Raw genomic sequence first — 21330 nt, forward strand, 5'->3', positions numbered from 1 at the left:
TTGAATGTTTTGAGAAGAAAAAAAAAAGGTTCTTGAGATAACCCGAACTTTTTTTTTAAGCGGTGCCTTCGCCGTTGATGACGACATATTCCTGCGACTTGTAGTTCCTGTCAGCCCATGAGGTTTTGGTGGTGAGCTGTTTGATTTTCAGCGTTTCTCACGTAAACAAGCATCCCTGTGAGTGTGTAGGTTTCATCCAAGTGTCGGACTTAGAGCGGTAAATATTCCAAATACACGTGAGTGGGAAGGCTAGCTAGCTACGTGGCTAAGTCAAAACCAGTAACACTCGTACTATTTCAGCTGTTGGAGGGAGTCCTTTTAGCGCTTCGACTGGAGTTTTTGCTATGGCTGGGAGCAGGATGCAACTGGAGCTGTCCCGCGTGGTTCAGGGAAGAAGTCGGCTGGGTGTCCTGAAGGGACTGGACAGGACGGGGCAGCATTCACTGGAGATCCCGGGGTGTCTGCTGTACACACACTTTGGCACCGTTCCCCACCTCACTCAGGACACACTGCACACGCTGATCAGTCTCCCCTCTGTCACTCAGATCACTTTGTCCCACATGTAAGCTGTCCCATTATGGAAACGCCAAAGCACGCACAGTGATCTCCTTTTATTTTTCAAATCTAAACCACATCTCAACCATTCTCCTTCTAGAGCTGAGCACCAGGAGGTGCTGGAGGAGTTTAAGGATGGATTCAGAAAATTCGCAGGTAAAAATTTACATTTTTCATAATTTCCTCTTTCTCTCTTTCCTTTCAGCATGTTTATCTTACAGAGAGTAATGAGAGCAGAAGAAGAAGAGGACGACAGGTGTTCAAACAAGACACCATTAATTACGCTTAAATTATGATGACACCAGAGCTTATCCAATGTATTCATATGTATTGAGTATTGATTAATAGGTAATCTATCATCATTTCTTTTTCTTTTTTCTTTTTTTACCTAAATGGAGAATATGAAGTGTTGCAGAGGGGTTGACTGATTATCTGCCGTTCTGATTATTGGAGCTGATATTCAGACTTTTTCCATTTATCACTATTATTGTTGTTGTTTGTTATTAGATTTATGGCACAATAAATTAATTTAGCACATCTGACGAGTCACACATTTAACCATACAGGAGACTACTGATCCACAGGTGGGTGTAGAGTAGTGGATTTGTGATTGGAGCAGCTCCAGAGTGGCATATTACACGTTAACAAAAGAAAAATAAATCCATATAGAGAAGAGAGGTCATGGTTAGCTTGAACAGATATCCAGATATTCTCCTTCAGGATGTTTTGGTAGGCAGCAGAATTCCTCTTTCTATTTACCACAGCAAGTCTTCCAGGTCCTGAAGCAGCAAAGCAGCCCCAGACCATCACATTACCACCACCATATTTTACTGTTGGTATGATCTTTCTTTTCTGAAATGCTGTCTTACTTTTACCTCAGATTTAATGGGACACACAATTTTCCAAAAAGTTCAACTTTTGTCTCATCACCCCACAGAGTGTTTTACAAAAAGTCTTGTTTATCATCAAGTTGTTTTTCGTCAACACTGAGATGAGCTTTTATGTTCCTTCTCCTGCTCAGCAGTGGTTTTTGTCTTGGAACTCTGCCATGAAGGCCATTTTTGCCCAGTTTCTTTCTTATGGTGGAGTGATGAACACTGACGCTAACTGAGACAAGTGAGGCCTTCAGTTCTTTGCAAGTTGTTCAGGGATACTTGTGACGTATTGGATGGGTCGTCGCTGCACTCTTGAGTTAATTTTGGTCAGCCGGCCACTTCTGGGAAGGTTCACCACTGTTCCATGATTTCAGCATTTGTGGATAATGTCGTCGCACTGTGGTTTGCTGGAGTCCAACAGCTTTAGAAATGACTTGATAACCTTTTGCAGGCTGATAGATTGCAGTTAAAATTAGTTTTTTATTTGTTTTCTTGGATCGTGGGATGATTTTGAGGATTTTTTTGTTCCACTCCACTTTCTCATACAGGTCCTATTTAAGTGATTTCTCGATTGAGTATGGGTGTGGCTAGAGAAATTGGGGGGAGGGGATAACACTTCCTCCTTCATAATAAACACATTCATTTAGACATGTGTGGATAAATTCAGTCTGAGCTCCTCTAGAAGTACAGTAATGAAAGCAAATGTGCAGCATTTTGGTGAGTGTGCCATGCTTACCAACCATATAAACCTTTAAAAAATGGCAACTGCATTTTTATTTTAATACACTGAAAATTATTTAGTCTCCCGTTTAGGGAAGCTAAAATGCCAGAGTGGTGTGATGGGTAGGTGTAAATAAAGAAGCTGTAGATTTGAAAGCAAAAATGTGTTGCTGTGGACGTGGCCTGGGCTTCACCCAGCCTCAGGCAGCCACTTTAAGAAAATTAGACATGTTACCACGATATCATCACTTGGAATAAACTATCATTGATTACTACTGCCTCTGCCTCTGAAGCCCCTGAAGGGACAAGCAGTGATTGAATAGCCTTTGCTGCTATTAGACAGTTTTGTTTTCTCACCTTCTGATCCTCTGCAGCGGCTGGGTTTGCTGATAAGGACACAGCTCGTTCTTCTCTCAGTCGTCACATTAACATGCAGAGTCGAAGCGCCTCGCTCTGTCACCTGGCTTCACGCTCGACCCTCTTAACTCCTTTGCTGCTGTGTTCTCTGTGAGTGATGCAGTTACGTCTGGTTTCAGGTCTTCATGATACTGTGCTCTACTGCTCCCTTCACGACCCTGCCACGCACAGCCCGACGGGTTACACCACCAACAAGGTGACATTGCTCACGCTGTGGTAAACTAAAGGCCCTGGTGACTTTACCGCTGGGTGCGATCACAGGTGAAATGGGTTTCTCACATATTTTTGCTTTGTTATTAGACGGTGTCAGTGTGGGGCAGCGGTGGGCGGATAGAACTAACGGTGGCCAAGTTCATGGCTCTTCAGAAGACCGTACAGCCAGACTGGTACCAGAGCATGTGCGACGGAGAGACCTGGCAGAACAGCGCTTCTCGCAAACGGGTCAGAAAGTCGGTGGATCGGACTCTCGCTCATTTGGACGAGTGTTTGCTGGTGCACCAAAAATCAAAGGTACACAGTGAACACACACTTTATCAGCCGCTGAGCACGCTTGCATCTGCGAGTGAGTCATGCATCGCACAGACACACAAGACAAAGATTGACGTTAGTGCAGTTGTGACAGGGGCTGCTGTGCATCTGTACTACAGCTGGAAGCTCAGTGAGATTAGGATGAATTCATTATCAGTGGGTATCTACACTATCAGCAGGTGTGTGATGGTGCAGCATTAAGCATGACTAATAGAATAGTCTGCTTTGCTTTCTTTTGATTGCAGTCAAAGAGTGGCTCATTCCATGAGAGGGTGGACTGAGTAAAAAGGATTAATATGAAGAGGTGCGGGGGAACTGTCGTGACTCGTGCATATGACATCTTTGCTCTTTTACGCCTCAGTGGATAATAGATTAAAAAAAAGCAATGTTCTCCTCTAGCCCTAGGACATATTAGTGTTTTTTTTTTTTCTATGCTTATATATGTTCTCTAAGTCTTTGCTAATTGCTTGTAAATTTATAAGCTGTTTCCTCACCTGAACGCAAACCAAATGTTCCTTGAGACAATAAACTGAGAGTTTGGAGTCACATTAAGCAGAGAGGACTGACAGCATTCTGCAGGTAATTCATGACATGGGTGCTACGGGGACTGTCTTAGCTCCTCGTGACTTGCAGTCAAATTTGTGCCTTGAATGTACAAACTTGCAGATGGGCTCTGGCAAGATTAAAGCCTTTAATTTATTTATTTTTGCAGCTGCAAATCTTGTCAAGGACCGTGCGTGCCCATGAAAATCTAGATTTTGATCTCTTGGCTCCTTCTTTCTTTTGTCATTTTGGAGTGTTTTGGCAGTTTCTAGTCCCCTCGCTGTCTGTCATTTCTAGGAATTGGAGGGAGTTGAGGTGTTTGGTGTGGTGGAAGGAGGCGACATCCTGGAAGAGAGAGTACGCTCTGCCAGAGAGACCGCCAAGAGGCCCGTGGCAGGATTCTGTCTGGACGGCCTCCAGACGGGCTCCATGGACCAAACTCTGAGGACCCAGCTCATCACTGCTATGATCAAGGAGCTGCCTGAGGACAAACCCAGGTTTGCCTTCTCGTGGCTACGTGACCTTTGTGAATTGATTACAGCTCAAACAGTTTTTCCCATCATTGAATTGGAAAGCATTCACCGAACACAGTCAGGCAGGACCAAACAGAAAGAGCAATAGTGGGGCTAAACAAACGAGCCCTCTCTGCTGCTGTTTTTCATTTTGTGCCACCAGGACAATTTCTTCCACGCTGTGCATTTATCTAGCAGTTGGAGATCTGACTTTTGAAGCTTTGTGTCTACACAGAATCTCACTGCAGGGCAACAACTAGTCATTATTTTCAGCATCAATAATTGTTTTCATTACTACTGAAAAATGCACTCTGCTAAAGGCTTAAAAATGCCCATTACCACGGAATAGTCATGTTTACTCGGTCAAATATTTAATTTAGGATTTCCACTGGCAACGGTTTAATGTGCAGATTACTCAATTAATTATTTGGTTAAAACATCAGAAAATAAAAATGTTAAAATGTCCGTTTCCAGCTGTTCCAGTTCAGGAGGATATAGACGTCATGGCAACAGATATTTTGAACTTTCTGTTCATTTTTTCGAAAAAAAATTGTTCTCATGAATTTTTCCCCTCATTTCTTTCATCTATTAATTTACCTGTTTGTTCAGCCATGATAAAACTAAATAGAAGAGTGGAAATGGACAACAACCGACTGTACTGATTTTATTTGTGAACGTATTGAAGAGGCAATCCACGTTTTTGTCACAGTGGAACACATTAAGTCTTATTTAACTGACAGATCGATTAGCTGCTCATTCATTTCTGATAAATGTAGCAATTAATGTGTAAAGACGTTATAATTCAGAGGCTGAGAAGCCGCATTTGATGTATTCTGCAAAATCAATTAATTGTCCTGCTTGATTAATTATAAGTGAAAACCCAGCAGCTATGCCTCGCCCCCACCCCCTCCGCAATCTTCAAGCGCTCATTATCTCAGCTCGACCTTAAAGTGCTGGTGTCATTTAATTTTCATCCATTGCGTTGCTCTTTATTACATTTCTTCTTTGCTGGGACAGTTTTTTTGGGTCACTTTTATAAGACAAAATGTGCACATTCAAAAAGGAAAAAGTAGAAAAGTATTTTTTAGGTTGGAAAATTCACGTCCGCATTTCCTTTTACAATTCTAAGAGCATGATACACAGTCACTGCCACTTTATTAGATACATCATTAATTTAATTAAAGGGGAAAAGGTTAAAAACTCATCAGCAGCTATTTTGATAAGGAGTTTATTGTGACCTCGGTTGAAGATTTGCTCCTAAATACAATGTACGTTTTATCCTGTTGGATAATTAATTTAGATCAGTTTGGACAGATAATCATTTGTCTCAGACACATCTTTCTATGCAGCTTAAAACATGGCAGACTACAGTCCCTTTAGAGACTTTGGGGGGGTGTTCCTCCACACTGAATCATCCTTTAGGAGTTTACTCTCTGGAGATCATGTCACATGAGCCCACCTCTCTGGGAGGGGATGGAGGAGCTCTGCTCGTGGCTTAAAGAGTGGAGCTACACAGAGCTACTGTAATCAGAAATGAGAGGTCTGTGATCAGGAGCTTCCCTAAGTTGGCTTGTTAACAGGCTCATCTGGAACACCATAGGGCAGCATCCCCGCTGGTTTTTCTGGCTGTTAGAGAAGCAGCTTCCTACCAGAAAGTGGAGATGAGTCATTATCGATTGCTAAATTCGCCTTGACCTTGATGCCTGGAGGCAGAGAGTCAGGAGGAGCCCGGGAAATGGGGAAGGCACCAACGAGCCAACCAACACTCCAGAGAAGAAGCGTGCTGCTGGTGTTTGTGAAAGGCTTTTGTCTGCCAGTAATATGTTGTTGACATTTTGCATCAACGTTTCATTTATTGAGTGTTCAGGCTATTGATTTTTGGTGTCTTTGTGCGCGTTTGTGTGTGACTCTCAGACTCCTGCACGGTGTGGGACGACCTGATGAGGTGCTGGCATGCGTCGAGGCCGGCGTGGACCTGTTTGAGAGTTTTTTCCCCTTCCTGGCGACAGAGCGAGGCTGCGCTCTCTCCTTCGGCTTTGACATTTCCACGGACCCAGAGCGCGCAGGTAGAGCGCCCCCTGCAGGTGTGGTGAAGAGCTGTGCTGAGACGTAGTTAGCACTTTTAGACCTCCTCACATTTATCAGCTGAAGTTGTGTCATTACAGCCAGTAAAAGTAAACTGAAGTGAAAAGAAAGTTCACTTCATTGGTAGTTTTTGTGCACACATATAAATCTATAAGCTCTTTATGTTTCATGCATGCAGCCCCTCAGGACCGAACTCCATGAATAAAACATCTTATTTTATTGTTAATAATTCCATAGTTTTGCCTTTCACTTGTATTCCAGCATGAACCCTGAATACACATGAGTGATAAACAGAATAGTGGATTAAAGAGGTATGACCAGAGCAGTGTGAAAAGATTAAAAGGATATAAATATAGTGGATTTCATGTATGAAAAAGTATTAGTGTTAATTCTTTAGAAAGGGGAACAGACGCTACTTTGATGTCTTAAATGGCACCGAGTCTGAGTTAACTGATAAAACAGAAGTGATGATTAAATATGCTCTAGCAGATTTGTTAATTTCCATAGGAGGAGCCTTTGATGGTGAGTTAAAAAAGGATGGAGTTAATGTTCCTGGTTCTTAAACAAACGGACGAAGGGCTTTCATCTCACAGCGATGCCGTTATCTAGTTTTAATTTGGTGAGAAACGAGGCTGACGGCTGCTGCGGCCGGTTTTCAAGTAATGAATAGAAATTAAGTGTTACTTGTGATCATTGACATCTGATGAGGGGAGTTTGGGATCTGGTGCTATGCAGTGCCAGACAGCATTAATCAATTCTGCACATGGAGCATAATGGAGTTCAGTGAAGGTGTCGGACCCTTAGAGAAATTCTAATTCACCATTCAGCCAATTACACAGCCCCGTGGGAGGTATGTCAACACCCTCGCTTCCCAGTTAAGGTTCTTTTAGACGTGTCAGAGCATATGCTAATTCACCCGTTCCCCCCTTGTCACCCACTTAAAGTATTCATCTGTCACACGGTTTCTTTCTCTATTTTTAGAAGCCCCTCCAATCTTTTTATGTGTCCTCACTGCTATTTCTGCCACTTTAAGGCAGGATAACTGCTTATCTGAGACAAAGCTAAGGAGATTTTAGCGTATGAAAACGATCACGCCATAGAAATGTGTAATTTAAGGTAAAAACAGCTTGCACAGCTTGTGTGTCTGCTAATTGCAGCTAAATTTGTTTGGCTCTAAGCTGTTCCTTGTAAAAGCTAACTAGCGCAGCTTATCAGCTTGGCGGTAATGACGTCGCTGCTGCCTCTGACTTATAGTGCTTAAACTAACTTCAGATCATATAAATTTAAATGTTTGTAAAGATGAACTCATTGACCTGGCTCATTAGTTCAAATAGATGAGAGTACACATTTTAGATGTGTTTTACACGCAGCAGTGTGAGATGCAGTTCTGCGTTTCCTCTCTTATGGTTTTATGAAGGGCCTGTGACAATGATAGCCTTCGAACTCCAGTCTCTTTCTTCTTAGATCCAGTTTGTGTTGTTGCTGCTTTTTTTCTTTGTGCAAAATTTAATCTCCAGTGAAAGTTACTTCTCGCTTCTTGATGTTTTATTAGCTTTGGTCAAGCTTCATTCCATCCAGTTTTATTCTGAAGCTTATCACCTCCCCTTTTAAGCTCCACACAGACACCATGATAATTTCCGTTTTCTGCTTTGTTTATGCACTTTGTTGCTCTCTGCATCACCTCTCTTGGGTTCCACTAAACCCATTATGCTCTTCTCTTACCGTTTAATCTCTATCTTTAATAACAGACATTGCTATGGATCACTTTTTTTTCTTCTTCTTCTCCAGCAAACCCTCCAGTCTTCCTTGTATCTTTTGTCTGTTTCTGGCTAGAGATCTGGTCCTCCTTTAAACAACAGCCCTCTTATTAAAAACCGCTCTTCTTCAACAAGAGTTACCATTCAAAGCCTATGAAACTACAGTACTGTGCGGAAGTGGCCCTCATTTTTTATGTTTTGTTTGGAAAATGTGAAATGGGTGGAAATATTTATTGAGACGTGAAATAAACTGAACGGGTGGAAATAAAGTATAAAGAGCACAACTGATAGTATTGCATTGTGAGTTCTCCTATCTACGTTTTCCAGACGGTATTCCATGGCAGATTTAAAGCTGATGGTACTTTTCAGCTTTCATTTTTCCAGCAATTTTGACAAGAGCCCCAACAGCAATGGTTGAAATAGAGCCGTAAACCTTGACAGAGCCTGAAACGTGTTTCAAAGATGAATGTAGACACTCAATATTGTCTGCCGAGCTCCTCCATACATACATATGGATGACAAATTTTGATTCATCACTCCATAAGTCCTGTGCTCACTGATTTTCAGTCTAACTCTTGTGTAATTTGGCATACCTCTGTCTCTTCTCCATGTTTCCCTTCCTTAATGATGGCTTCTTGATAGCCACTCTGCCACTGAGACATTTCTGATGAGGCAATTTTTGAAGGAGACACCACACAGCATACTGAGATTTGAGGTTGAGTTAATAGGTCTTTGGGAATCACTTCACTAATGCCCAAAGAAAAACCCTAAAAGACCCTCAGAAAGCCTCGAGAACTATTGCTAAAGACCATTTAAAAAAATACAAGAAAGTCCGGGTCCGTGGAAGACTGAGTACTCTAGATTGTGCAGGTTGCCAATGAAGGTTTTGTTTTATGATTTGGTAAAGGCTGTCTCAGTTAGCTCTAGCTCTGCCTCTGTTACTCTGCTGTATGTTGGGTGTTTGTTGTTTATTAGCAGCTACACACATAAATGCCTCAGTTTGTCTGTTAGTTCTGCTTCTCACTTTGCTATTGTTGATAATATCAGTATAGGTAATATTATGCATCTGGATGGCCAATATTGTAAAAAAATTGCATCTTAATGTTTGAGTCAGCTGTGTATTTATCCTACACCCCCACCCCCCTTTGCATTAATGACTTCAATCACTCATGCTGCAGCCACAATTGGAGCCAATGCCATTTTCAACAGTGACTGTGGATGTTATATTCAAATAGTGGGGAAAAAAAAGGATGTATAAGTGTTAGCTGCGGTGATACGTGTTTGATTATTGCTGTCATACTGCAATGGGACATGCCATTTGGCCAGGGATCTGTGCTGGGATTTATACGATAAGAGAGATAAGATAAGATAGAACTTTATTAATCCCTCGGGTGGGTTCCTCTGGGAAATTCGACTTCCAAAAAGCACAGCAACGACCGAAGTTACAGTTACAGAATTGTTATATATATATATATATATATATATATATATATATATATATATATATATATATATATATATATATATATATATATATATATATATATATATATATATATGTACACACACACACACACACACACATAAATACAGAGACAAATATAAATAAAATAAAATATACGAAGGGGATAAATAGAATAAATAGGAATAAAAATAAAAATACAAGTGAATTGCACATTTCAAGTATTGAGTCTATTGCACTGTTGACTATTTACAAAAAGTATTGCACAAGGTATTGTACAGTGAGGTGAAGAGGCACTACAGCTTAGTTGTTCCCCCCTCCTTTGTCCTCCTGTTTCCCCTCCCTCTCCCCTCCAGAGAGGAGTTAAACAGTTTGATGGCGTGTGGGACAAAGGAGTTTTTAAGTCTGTTAGTTCTTGTCTTGGGGAGAAGCAACCTGTCACTGAACAGACTCTTCTGATTGTTTATGGCCGTGTGCAGAGGATGCCCAGCATTGTTCATAATGTCCAGCAGTTTTTTTAGTGTCCTTTTCTCTGCCACTGTCACCAGAGTGTCCAGCTTCATGCCGACCACAGAGCCAGCCTTCCTGATCAGTTTCTCCAGCCTGGATGAGTCCCTCTTTGCTGTGCTGCTCCCCCAGCACACCACAGCATAGAAAAGTACTCCAGCAACCACCGACTGGTAAAACATCCTCAGGAGCTTCCTGCAGATGTTAAAAGACCTCAGCCTCCTGAGGAAGTACAGTCGGCTTTGGGCTTTTTTATACAGGTGCTCTGTGTTGCATGACCAGTCCAGTTTATCGTCCACCCACAGCCCGAGGTACTTGTTGACCACCTCCACCTCCTCCCCCTCTATCTGAACCGGCAGTGGACCTTCTCTGGACCTCCCGAAGTCCACAACCAGTTCCTTAGTCTTTGAGGTGTTGAGTTGCAGGTGGTTTGTGTGACTCCATGCGACAAAGTTCCTCACCAGACTTCTGTACTCCTCTTCCTGATCATCCCAGATACACCCCATGATGGCCGTGTCATCTGCAAACTTCTGAATATGGCATAATTCAGAGATGTAGCAGAAGTCAGAGGTGTACAGGGTGAAGAGAAGAGGGGACAGCACAGTTCCCTGTGGTGCTCCTGTGCTGCTGACCACAGTGTCAGACGTGATGTCCTTCAGCCTGACGTACTGTGGTCTGTCGGTGAGGTAGTCGGAGATCCAAGCCACCAGGCAGGGGTCCACCTCCATCCTGTTCAGTTTTTCCTGAAGCATACAGGGCCGGATGGTATTAAAGGCACTGGAAAAGTCAAGAAACAGTATCCTGACCGTGCCTTTTCCCCCATCCAGGTGTGAGTGGGCTCTGTGTAGGAGGTCCACTCCGACACCCGCCTTGTATGCAAACTGTAGTGGGTCCTGGGCATGTTGTACCTGTGGTCGGAGGAAGTTGAGGAAGAGCCGCTCTAGAGTCTTCATAAGATGTGACGTCAGTGCCACCGGTCGGAAGTCATTCAGCTCATTGGGCCGGTTCTTTTTGGGGACCGGGACGATGCAGGATGTCTTCCATAGGGCGGGCACTCTCCCCAGTCGCAGACTGAGGTTGAAGACTCGTTGTAGCGGCTCCCCAAGTTCAGCAGCACACGCCTTTAGCATCCTAGGACACACCTTGTCTGGGCCTGCTGCCTTTCTGGGGCGAAGCTTCCTCAGTTGCCTCCTGACCTGATCCACTGTGACACTGGGAGATGTTTGGGAGGAGGGGAGGGGGGGAGATGTCTTGCTGCTGAGAGAGGGATTGGAGGAGGGGGGTGTCATGGTGTCAGGAAGGGGGGGAAGCGAGGGAGGCAGGAGAGTGGGGAGAGGACTCTGTAGTGAAGGTGAGGGTGAGGGTGGGGGGGTTGTGGGCTGGTCAAACCTGTTGAAGAAGTTGTTGAGTTCGTTTGCCTTCTCCACAGTCCCCCCCACTGTGCTTTTCTTGGTGTTGTGGCCTGTGATGGTTTTCACACCATTCCAGACCTCCCTCATATTGTTCCTCTCCAACTTCTGCTCCACCTTCCTCCTGTAGGTGTCCTTTGCTTCCCTCAGGCAGCGTTTCACCTCCCGCTGTGCTGCTTTCATCTCCTCCTTCACTTTGCTCCTGAAAGCCTTCTTCTTCATGTTGAGGACAGCTTTGACTTCCTGTGTTACCCACGGTTTGTTATTAGGATAACACCGTACCGATGCATGCATGTTTTGGCAGTGTTGGAGTTGAACGAAGAGAAGGCGACAGCAGGGGAGAGCCAGCAGAATGGCGATCTTAATCGTCATGATCAAACACAGATGACACCCTTTGAGATGAACCTCAAAGAGAAAAGGTTCGTAGCAGCTATTGTAATACCCCAGTGGGTTTTCTAAGTAGCAGTGTTTGCAAGTTCTTTTCTTTCATGTGTTTGCTGAAGACCTAATTTACATTTATAATGCCTGTTCATGAATTCTACTTAAACTCAAACTGTGTTTGAACTTCTGCCCAGGTATCAGGACGACTTTAGGCCGCTGGTGGAGGGGTGTGGCTGTTACTGCTGTAAGAACCACCAGAGGGCGTACCTGCACCACCTGCTGGTGACCAATGAGCTGCTGGCTGGAGTTCTACTCATGATCCACAACACAGCCCACTATCACGGCTTCTTCGGGGCCTTAAGAGAAGCGTTGGCCACCGATAAACTGGATGTACTCAAGAAACGAGTACTTGGGGATGGAAGCCTGCAGAGAGAGAGAAAAGAGTAAGATGGATGGAAGCCAATAGATGCGAGAGGGAATGAGCTGAGGGACTAAGGGGGAGAGATCTTCTTCAGTGGAGTGACATGGCCAGAGGCAATCATAAGTACTATCTTGTTCTGCCAAGTCCGGTCACACGACGAACTGAACTGTCCTTGAGAATGACACACTCCATATGCTGCCATCTCTTTGCTTTAAAGAAGAAGATGAAAGGAGAAAGGAGCACACAGAAAACTTTTTGATGTTTGTGCCTTGGGTTTGTGTCCTAGTCTATTGATCTGAGCAGAGGAGACTGTGTCAGGGTTCAGCGGCTGAGGGAAGAAAAGGCGCTTAATATGAGGTCAGAAGGAACCTGCATAAAACATATAGTGAGGATGGATGGTGGTGGACTATTGATGACGACTGAAACCTTAATGTGGTCTGATTGTAGGTCGGCAGATGACTAATGTCCTCTGAACTCAGTGACATAGAAGCACAGACCAGAGGGAGAACCAAACGAGTGTGATCAATTGTTAGCGGGGAGACATTAATAAATGCCACTGTTTCTCCTGTTATATGTGAACAGGTCATGTGTAAAATATGATTCCAGGAAGGCTTTGTTTTTGTCATTTCATACCTTACTGATCAGTCCTAATCAAACATTTTCCATTTGTTTACGTGCATCATGAATATTTATAATGTTGCAGTTGGATACCTCCTCTCAAACGTGTGGAGATTGACTTCTTGTCGTTTTCAACCTCACTGCCTAACCAGCGTCTATGTTGAGATGATGCTTTGCATTAAAGAGGACTCTGGCGAGCTCTGGCTAGCTGGAGTTTTAGACTGACAGCTCCCCCCATTCGTGCTGCTGAGAGAGGATAAAGATCAGATAAAGATACGGGGCTCTGCTGCCTCCCCTGCCATGGTGGAGGGGGCTTTTTTTTCTTCTTTTTTTGTGAAGGTGAAGGGATGTAATTGACTGCCAGACCATGCACACATCTGTTGGGGGGGGCAGACTTGCAGAGAGGAGACTGTGACAGATTTATGTAACAGTAATGAGGATTTTATTTACATTGTGGATTACCTTAACTGCATCCAGCGTTATGAACGAGTGGGCCGAAGGATTTGCTGTCGTCAGTTGGTGGGCATAAATGCTAAAGGCCCAAAGACATAAAAGGGGCTGAAAAAGGATGAAAAGATGGGTGAAGGCCAAAACAAGCAATGACCTTCAGCCTAGGTTTATTTTGAGGCTTAATGGGATGGCAGCAGACAAACTATTGAAGAGAAGGTTGTAAAGTCAATTCCCCTGGTTAGTTGGTAAAAATAGGAAATGAATTAAATGGCTGTTGCCCTCATTTCCCTGGAAAACTGCTGTATAGATATTGATATCTTGTATTCAAACAATCACAGTAGAAGTAGAAGGAAGCTAACAAAACAGCAGTTTACTTATGTAATGTGCTTTTTTTTTCCTCCCGCGCAACAAATCAACCCTTGCTTAATACGCACTAATTACAAACCCAAGATTTCATCTGCACTAATTAAGCCCTATTGAGGCTGTTACCGTTGATTGTTGAATGAATTTTCCTTTAATGAATCCAGACCCCAGCCGATCTTTCATTTTCTTGCCCTGGTTTACTTATTAAGCTTGTGACCTCCAGAAGTGGAACATAAGTGATTGCAGTAATGATAAGATGCAGCACAATAAATAGGAATATAAATAGGAGCGTAGCAGTCGAGTTTAAACATAACAGCTTGAATGTGTTAAGAGGAGAAAATGAAGGTGTAAAAGTGGGAACGGTTTGTGAATTTGGAGCATGTTTAATATCATTTACATTAACACGGGTTCACACAAGGCTGCACTCTGTCCTTCAGAATATGCATAAGAAATGAGTAATACAGTCCTTGTGAAAAAATGGAGTGTTCATAGGGATTTTTTTACAGTCCTGTGAATGAACTAAAGTACACCTCATGATTTAGTAGCTGGTAGAAGCACCGTTAGCAGTAATAACTTGAATTGTTTTCTGTTTGGCTTTATCAGTTTCCCGCATCTTTGTGGAGGAATTTTGGCCGGCTCTTTTTTTCCTTTTCTTTTTTTTCTTTTGCTTTTTACAACGTTGCTTCAGTTCGTTGAGGTTTGCAGGCTTTTATTTACACACAGCTTTGTTCATTTCTCACCACAGCATTTCAGTCACGTTGAGGTATGGACCGCAGCACTTTTTATTCTTTTACTTTTAAGCCATTCTGTTGTAGATTCGTGCTGTGTTTGGGATCATTGTCCTGTTCTATGACCCACTTTCAGCCACAGTTTAGATGTCTGACCGACAGCCTCACACTGTATTATTTTGATATGCAGAGGAGTTAATGATCGAGTCTGCAAGGTGCCCGGGTTTTTTTCCCCAAACACATTGGTCTGAATACTCCAGATCAGCAAACTGCCAAGACTTCTCCTTTTATAGAGGCGCTCACACTTGCTGATGATCAGTTAAGAAAATGATCTCAATTATTAACACCTGGCTGCTACTGACCCTCTTAATTCCTATAGAAGCAGTAAAGATGTGTATTAAAGTTGGTAATTCAGTTGCAGTGGCTTGTTATTAACTACAGGATCTGCTGTATGATTCTGATTTTGTCTCTGCATGGATGAGCACCAGCGATCATCAGTGAACTTTTACATCCATACATCCCCAGCAGGTCTCTGGGGTCATGTGATCAGGCTCTGCTGGCTGTGGGAACGTTTTGCATCAGTGTGCTCCCCAGACTCTGGAGCTTTCTCCCTCTGAGCCTGAGATCTTCAATAAGCAGCTGAAAACTACTCGCCTTTTTAAACTTGCTTTTGGGTAACTATTTGTTGTCGTGTTTTTAAAAAAAATGCTATAAATTAAAGTTTTACTTTACTTACTGTGGGTCTTTTTTAGTGGAAAATATGGTGCTGCATAGTCAAACACTGAGGGATGAGCTGGTGTTTGGGCATGTTGCTTTAAAGCGAGGTTTTGGTTTTCGCCAACTCTTGGGAAAGTTATTACAATTTATGTAAATTTATTACAGCTTATCTTAAATGTTGACTGGTGCTGTTTTAAACTGGCTATGCTGCAAAGAAGCTGCACAACATAACAATCGCTTTAATTTTAAATTTGCACTTATCTAAATAGCCGTTATCTCAGTCGAATGCAGTTTAAACATTCGCTGTGGATATTTAGTTACATAAAGTAAGAGCCAAGATAATCCAACCACAATATAATCGATCTCGTAATGCACAGGAGTTAATTTCCTCCGAGGAATTTTACAGAGCAGGGCTGATGGTAACGTTCCCTGTGTGCCTCTTTCTCTGACACTGGGCACAGTTTCCATGTAAAAGAGCTCTGAATGACAGTCAGCAGGTGGTCCTCATAGCTCATTTCAACCAATTACACAGATGGAGAGAACCATTCAGGCTTGATCGCTACAAGTATCTTTCTTCCTCTCCGCTCTTCTGGACAAGGCTGCAGCGTGAGCAGAGCATTTATCTCACACTTCACACGGCAGCTGGATTGTTAGCTGCTGTCATGACAGCGCAACGTTTAAAAAAAAAAGAAAAAGGAGTGAGCTCAGCTGCCCTTGCGAAACAACATGGCTTTATGACAAAGTCTCATAAAGCCAGTGGTGTGGGGGGTGTTATTGTGGTTGAAATGATGGCCAGCAGAGGGGTTTATGTGTGGGGGATTGTGTTGTTAGAGTCTTTTCAGTGACTGCATTTGTCACTTATATAAACCAGTGTCCGCAATGAAATGGGAGCTTAAATCTTTGGTTTGAAAAAAAGAGCTTTGGTTGTCTGAGCCATGGGTGGATTACTGAAAAAGCCCACTGGCCACATGCCCAGGAGCCACCTGAACCAGTTAAAAAGCTCTGAATGTTTCCTGTAGGAAAGTCAAGCAACTTTCAAAGGGATGCAAAATGACTACAAAGAGACTGATAACGCAACTACAAAGAGACACAAAATGACTACAGAGAGATGCAAAATAGGCACAAGGGGATTCAGAATGATTACAAAAAGACATTTTTTTTCCTGCTTAGCTTCTGTGTAAAGAGAGGTGGGTGGCCTACATTTCAGTGCCCAGGAGCCCGTTATCTCGATTTGTTCAGAGCTCCAGTTCGTTTTTCAAGAACAAGGCTGGTGATTTTCTCTATTTTCTTTATTAATTCTTAAAACAACAAGCCTGTATTGTCTGACTCACTGTCCAAAACCTGATGTAGCTTAATAATCTTTTGCCGAAGAGCTCCAGTAATCTCTCTGTTTAAACATGTTACTAAACCACACTGTTGCAGTGGGTGGTATGAATTCTCATTACAGAAAACAAAGCCTAGCTCCACAGGCTAATAGCACAACTTTGCTGTAACAGCGTTAGACTCTGTTTTCTCTTCTGAGCATTTTTAGAAATAAGGTTAAATGAATCCATGTCCGGCACATTCTTACTGATTAATTATTGATTAATGCTTATTGTTCAAAGTCAACAGATAGTCATTAAGCGACAGCCTCTTGGGCTGAAAAATTAGACCAGTGTAGAAGAGTGAAAACTGCTGCTTGAATGGCCTCTAGAGGCTGGCTTGAAAAGCGAGTCAGTGCCCATGATTTTCATGTTAAAATATCTAGGTTTACAGCAGAGCTAAGTTTAGAGCCTTGCACAATAAAAATGTTTTAGTCTCTGTAGCTACTTATATCCTTCATGGCTAATAAATGAGTGAGCTCTGTAAACATTTATATTGTTTTCATCCTTAATGTTGTGCATTTTTGTGGTCTCCAGCTGACAGCTAGCTCCTGAGACAATTGGCTAGCTCTGACCTCAGATAATTGGAGTCGCTGACCTTGGTCCTAGACCTCTCAGTCATGTTTGTGGTGTTGGTGCCTTTTGGAGCATTTCAAATACAAATTCAGTAATCACATTACAGTTACAGTTATGATGTTACTTGTGATATGCAAGTTCTTCATCATGATGGCAGGATGGAACTAAAACAGCAAACATGCCCTTTTTCCTACTGCACGTGTGCAGGGATGAGGTGGATGGGGTTCATGCAAACATCTGCACAGACAGCATGCTAGTACAAAGCTAGCAGAAAGATAAGTATATGCTGACCCCAGCCCAGCAGCCAGAGCCTGGTCTTATGAAGTCATGTTTCTGCCAATAACAGGAGAAATCGTCTCTTTAAGATTATTTTCAATTTTGCTTTGTGTTTTCAGTTTTGTATTCAAACTTAAACACTAAAAAATAGATCATATTCGTGTTTCTGATTAGAACAGGGATTGAGACTGTAGACTGTTGTTTGGTCTTCCTCCCCTCATCTCCAACCAGTTGCAGCAGGTGGCTGCCCCTACTTTGCCTTAGGTTTGTATTGTTAACTAGTAATTATGCCAGTAGAGTAACAAATTACTTTCACCAGCGAATAATTAAATAACGCTTTTAAAAAAAGTAATGTATAATATATGGCATTCTTTGAATAACAACTGCACCCATATAGTCTATGGATGCAATTTGCCAACCAGGTTTAGCTAGCTTTGGGTGAAATATGTTCACTTTTGGCCATTAAGCTAAAATGAAGGCTTCAGAATAGAAGTAAACAACAAATGTTGTTGATGCCACTTTCACTATGTCCAACTGTTCCATACCATCTATGATTTGAAATGATATAGATGTATAAAACACAGGCCGCTCGGTCTGAAAAGTGAAGGCAAAGAAGAAGTCCATCAAAACTATGTTCCTTTAATGGCCAACCCCCCAAATAAAAACAAAGCAACACCGGATAGAGGTCTATACATCCAGGATGATCTCAGTAAACACTTTGTGGCTGAGTTCATGGGCTCATCCTCTAGTTTTGAAAGTGAAGTTCATTTTGTAAATCATAATCACTGTTAGTGTTGCTCCATAGCTAGCTGCATGCGATTGTCATTAGACTGTAAGCCTGTAGTGTTGTGGCTTTAGGCTTCACAAAGGGTTTTCATTAACAAACACGTGACGTCACAGTGTCTCCCATCTTTATCTACAGTCTATGACCCCAGAGTCATTAGGATGTGATGTGTGAAACAAGTACAAGAGCTACTATCTAAAGGTTAGTATAAGTCAATGCTATTATGATACTGAAGAACACTTGTTTAAAAAAATAAAATAAGTTTGCAATTAAGAAACATGACAGCACATAGCAGTGGAGCTTTATGAGCTAAATATGAGATTTAGCAAACAAACATCTATTATTATGACAAATTCAACGTTGTTTTTTATGTTTGTTATTCTTTTTAAGAATAAGAAAAAGTGACCAGGCTTATTGTTGAAATGGACACAGGCACAGTATCACCACAGTGGCAGCTTATCTTCTCGGTTTTCCTTCAATCAAAAACAATCAGGACACCGTGAACCGAGACAGACGCGCCTTCATCGTCCCTTTTAACCCTCTTCTCCGTCCCCATGGTAACCCTTGACCAGGAGCAAGGAGCAGCCCTGCTCCTCACCCCTATATTGCTATAAGGGATTGCTCATCAAACAGGGAGCCAAATTCTTTACCTGCTCCCTGAAGTATTTCAGGATTAGTTTACACACAAGTCATCAGCCAGCATGTTCTAAATTAACCAGGACCTTCTCCTGCTGTCGGATGCCCCGAGTGAATATTTTATCAGGGCTACAACTCTGCACATCATAATGTATAAGTGTTAGGCTGAAACATTGAAAGAAGGTCATAACACATTATTGCTCCAGACTTATTGCTTTAGTCACCTCATGACTGTCTGTCCTGATGCCTTGTGTAAATTTAATGGGATGTGATACAAAAGAAAGACTAACTCTCGTTTTGGAGAAGTGTGGAATCTGTTTTCTGTCTGCTTGTATCCGAAAATGGTTTATGTTCAGCTTATTACCACACATGCAGCATTGTACTGTTTGGCTGATATTGCAATACTTTGCAGGCCTGACTGCATGTCACGCTTCATTATTAGGATTTTTACACTGTATAAATCTTCTGTATTTCCTTGTCCACAGGAATGGTTTTGGCACCATTCCTACTACCAAGACACAAATAAGTGTATTTCTATTGTTGTAAACCCCAGATTAGGACTGGGTATCGTCACTGATTTCTATAATCAATTCGATTCTGATTCACAAGGTCCCGATTCAATTTGATTCAGTTTTGACTCAGACAGTCAGAAATATTATAATTCTGATTATTTATCAGTACTGACACTTGGAATAAGCATCACAGCAGATGCCTTTGTGTCAATGTAACTGAGGATAAAACAGAAAAACGTGAAGCCAGAGACAGAATACACAAGTTCCACCTGAATCTAGCAGAAAATACTGAGATTATTTAATATATCATAATGAATGACAGTTAATCTCTATTTTAGAAAGATAAATTAATGGGCGAGTTACATTTTTTTTGCCCCCAACATGCACGTTTAATTTGGTCGTCAATCCTTTGCCTGTGCTCGCACACATCCACAGGCGCTGTGGAATATACAGTCGTCACGTTGACTGGAGAGGTTTGCTGGGTCGGCACAAAGTCATATTTCTTTGGAAAAGTGTTTGTTGTTTTGGGTTTTTTTTTAAAAAGCAACCCAAAACTATTTTCTCTGAGTCAGCAAAAAAGAAATTCACAATAAGAAAAATGGATGGAATTTTTTCCAGCGATATTAAAATATGATTTTTTATGACGCGCATATGAATCAAAGGCGAAAAACAATACACCTAGGACAGGAGGGTAAAAGGCATTTTTTATTTCTTGGCAGCTTTAAATTTGTTGAGAGTAATGACATGTCTGCATTATTGATGTGGCAGTTGTTACTATCCGGGGTTCTGCTTGATCGCAGCTCAGACCTTCTGCATGCACAGTTTCTGCTGTGAGTGTTTATTTAACCAAATCACACAGAGTGCTTCAGGAGGCCGGGTGATGATTCTCTTATGTTTTTGTGTTTCATTAAAGCAGTCACAGGAGCCAAAGGAAAGGTTTACTAGGAGGGGATGGGAAGACAAGGCCATGAAAGATTTGACCTTTACTGATGAGTGTAATTTGTTTGTATGGGAAAATGAAGGAAGGAAAGTCTCAATGTGCAAAATTTCTATTTACAGCACTGGAAGGAAGAAGTGATGTATTAAGGAAATAAGGGTTATTGACGCTAAAACATTAATACTCCAAGTTACCTGTCACTTACTGCCACCTGAAGTGGTGTACCTCAAGTGTTCTTCTCCAAGGAGACAGTATTTCTAGATATGCATTAATTTGCAACCGTCTTACATAATGAGGGATGAAGAGGATTAATTTTAAAATGCACCTTCAAACCAAGTTACATTTGATTCCAAATGTTTCTCGTGTGTTATGTAAAAAGAGCAAATTTATGTGATCACCCTGCCGTCGTATGCAGCTATTACACGGCTCTCCACAGCAAGCAACCGATTCACTACTGTGCAAAAAATAAAATGTAAGCACTTTGAGTGTTTCAGATTTCTATCCAACATCAAATACCTGTCAGACACCACTGCACCAACAACTCTAAACATGCAGCGATATTTATTTTATTTATTAATTTAACAACAAAGAGTCCTGGAACATCTGGTATGACACCTGTAAAGCACTGATCTCTACATCATAGAGTCTGTGTGGGATTACGTGAAGAAACAGAAAACACTGAGACAGCCTAAATCAACCGAAGAATGATGCTACCTGCCAACCACTTTGAAAAACTATGCAAGTGAGGGGGCTACAAGAGCTCACACTACAAATTGATTTGACAGGTTTTATGTTTCTGTTGCCTTTGTTGTACTTTATACAAAGTTAACTGCTAAAAAAACCTATTCATTGGTTTATCTTTAAAAGGATCCTCACTTTGCTTTTAGTGCCTACATTTCAGGGCTAATACCATAGATGCAAACAATGGCCTTACATAAACTGAATAATGAATTTAACTTTATCTATAGTACAAGTACTTTTCCTTTTTTATACTCTTTCTTGTTTGTTCTGTCTGCTTCATAATTAATATGATTTTAGTGGGTATGCAGAGTTCTGCACTGAACTCACTGGACGGGTTCAACTTTATGTGTTGTGGTGATTCTTGCAATTATGTTGTGTTTAGGTTTTGTTTTCAGGGAATGTGTTTTGTGGTTTCAGGATTTAGCCAAGCAGAAACGTCTGGGGTTGAAAACTGAACTC

General features: G+C 41.9%; 1 protein-coding gene across 5 annotated transcripts; it reads left to right on the forward strand.

Annotated features, from left to right (window-relative positions):
* The first annotated feature begins 75 nt into the window (after nt 1-75).
* On the forward strand, nt 76-15067 carry qtrt2 (queuine tRNA-ribosyltransferase accessory subunit 2). Of its 5 annotated transcripts, XM_085418749.1 has the most exons (9): nt 76-217; nt 301-562; nt 656-711; nt 2687-2763; nt 2868-3077; nt 3936-4135; nt 6065-6234; nt 11501-11789; nt 11946-15067. In XM_085418749.1, the coding sequence occupies exons 2-9, from the start codon at nt 345-347 to the stop codon at nt 12196-12198; spliced, it is 1473 nt and encodes a 490-aa protein (XP_085274875.1). In that variant the 5' UTR covers nt 76-217; nt 301-344; the 3' UTR covers nt 12199-15067. The 5 variants fall into 5 exon arrangements, with proteins under 5 accessions (XP_085274875.1, XP_085274874.1, XP_085274876.1 ...); XM_085418748.1 differs by having other exon boundaries at nt 78-562; XM_085418750.1 differs by having other exon boundaries at nt 78-562; nt 6065-6216.
* Nucleotides 15068-21330: the final 6263 nt, after the last annotated feature.

The sequence above is a fragment of the Rhamphochromis longiceps genome, linkage group LG9 (assembly GCF_057381845.1).
Source record: "Rhamphochromis longiceps isolate RC_006_pf linkage group LG9, R_longiceps_female_GT1.1, whole genome shotgun sequence".
Classification (NCBI taxonomy): Eukaryota; Metazoa; Chordata; class Actinopteri; order Cichliformes; family Cichlidae; genus Rhamphochromis; species Rhamphochromis longiceps.

What these genes read in the sequence shown, in the direction of transcription:
- qtrt2 (XM_085418749.1), top strand. Translation starts at nt 345, where the DNA reads ATGGCTGGGAGCAGGATGCAACTGGAGCTGTCCCGCGTGGTTCAGGGA. An exon ending in TGGTGCACCAAAAATCAAAG is followed by an intron (nt 3,078 to 3,935) that starts GTACACAGTGAA and finishes TGTCATTTCTAG; the next exon opens with GAATTGGAGGGAGTTGAGGT. An exon ending in ATGAACCTCAAAGAGAAAAG is followed by an intron (nt 11,790 to 11,945) that starts GTTCGTAGCAGC and finishes ACTTCTGCCCAG; the next exon opens with GTATCAGGACGACTTTAGGC.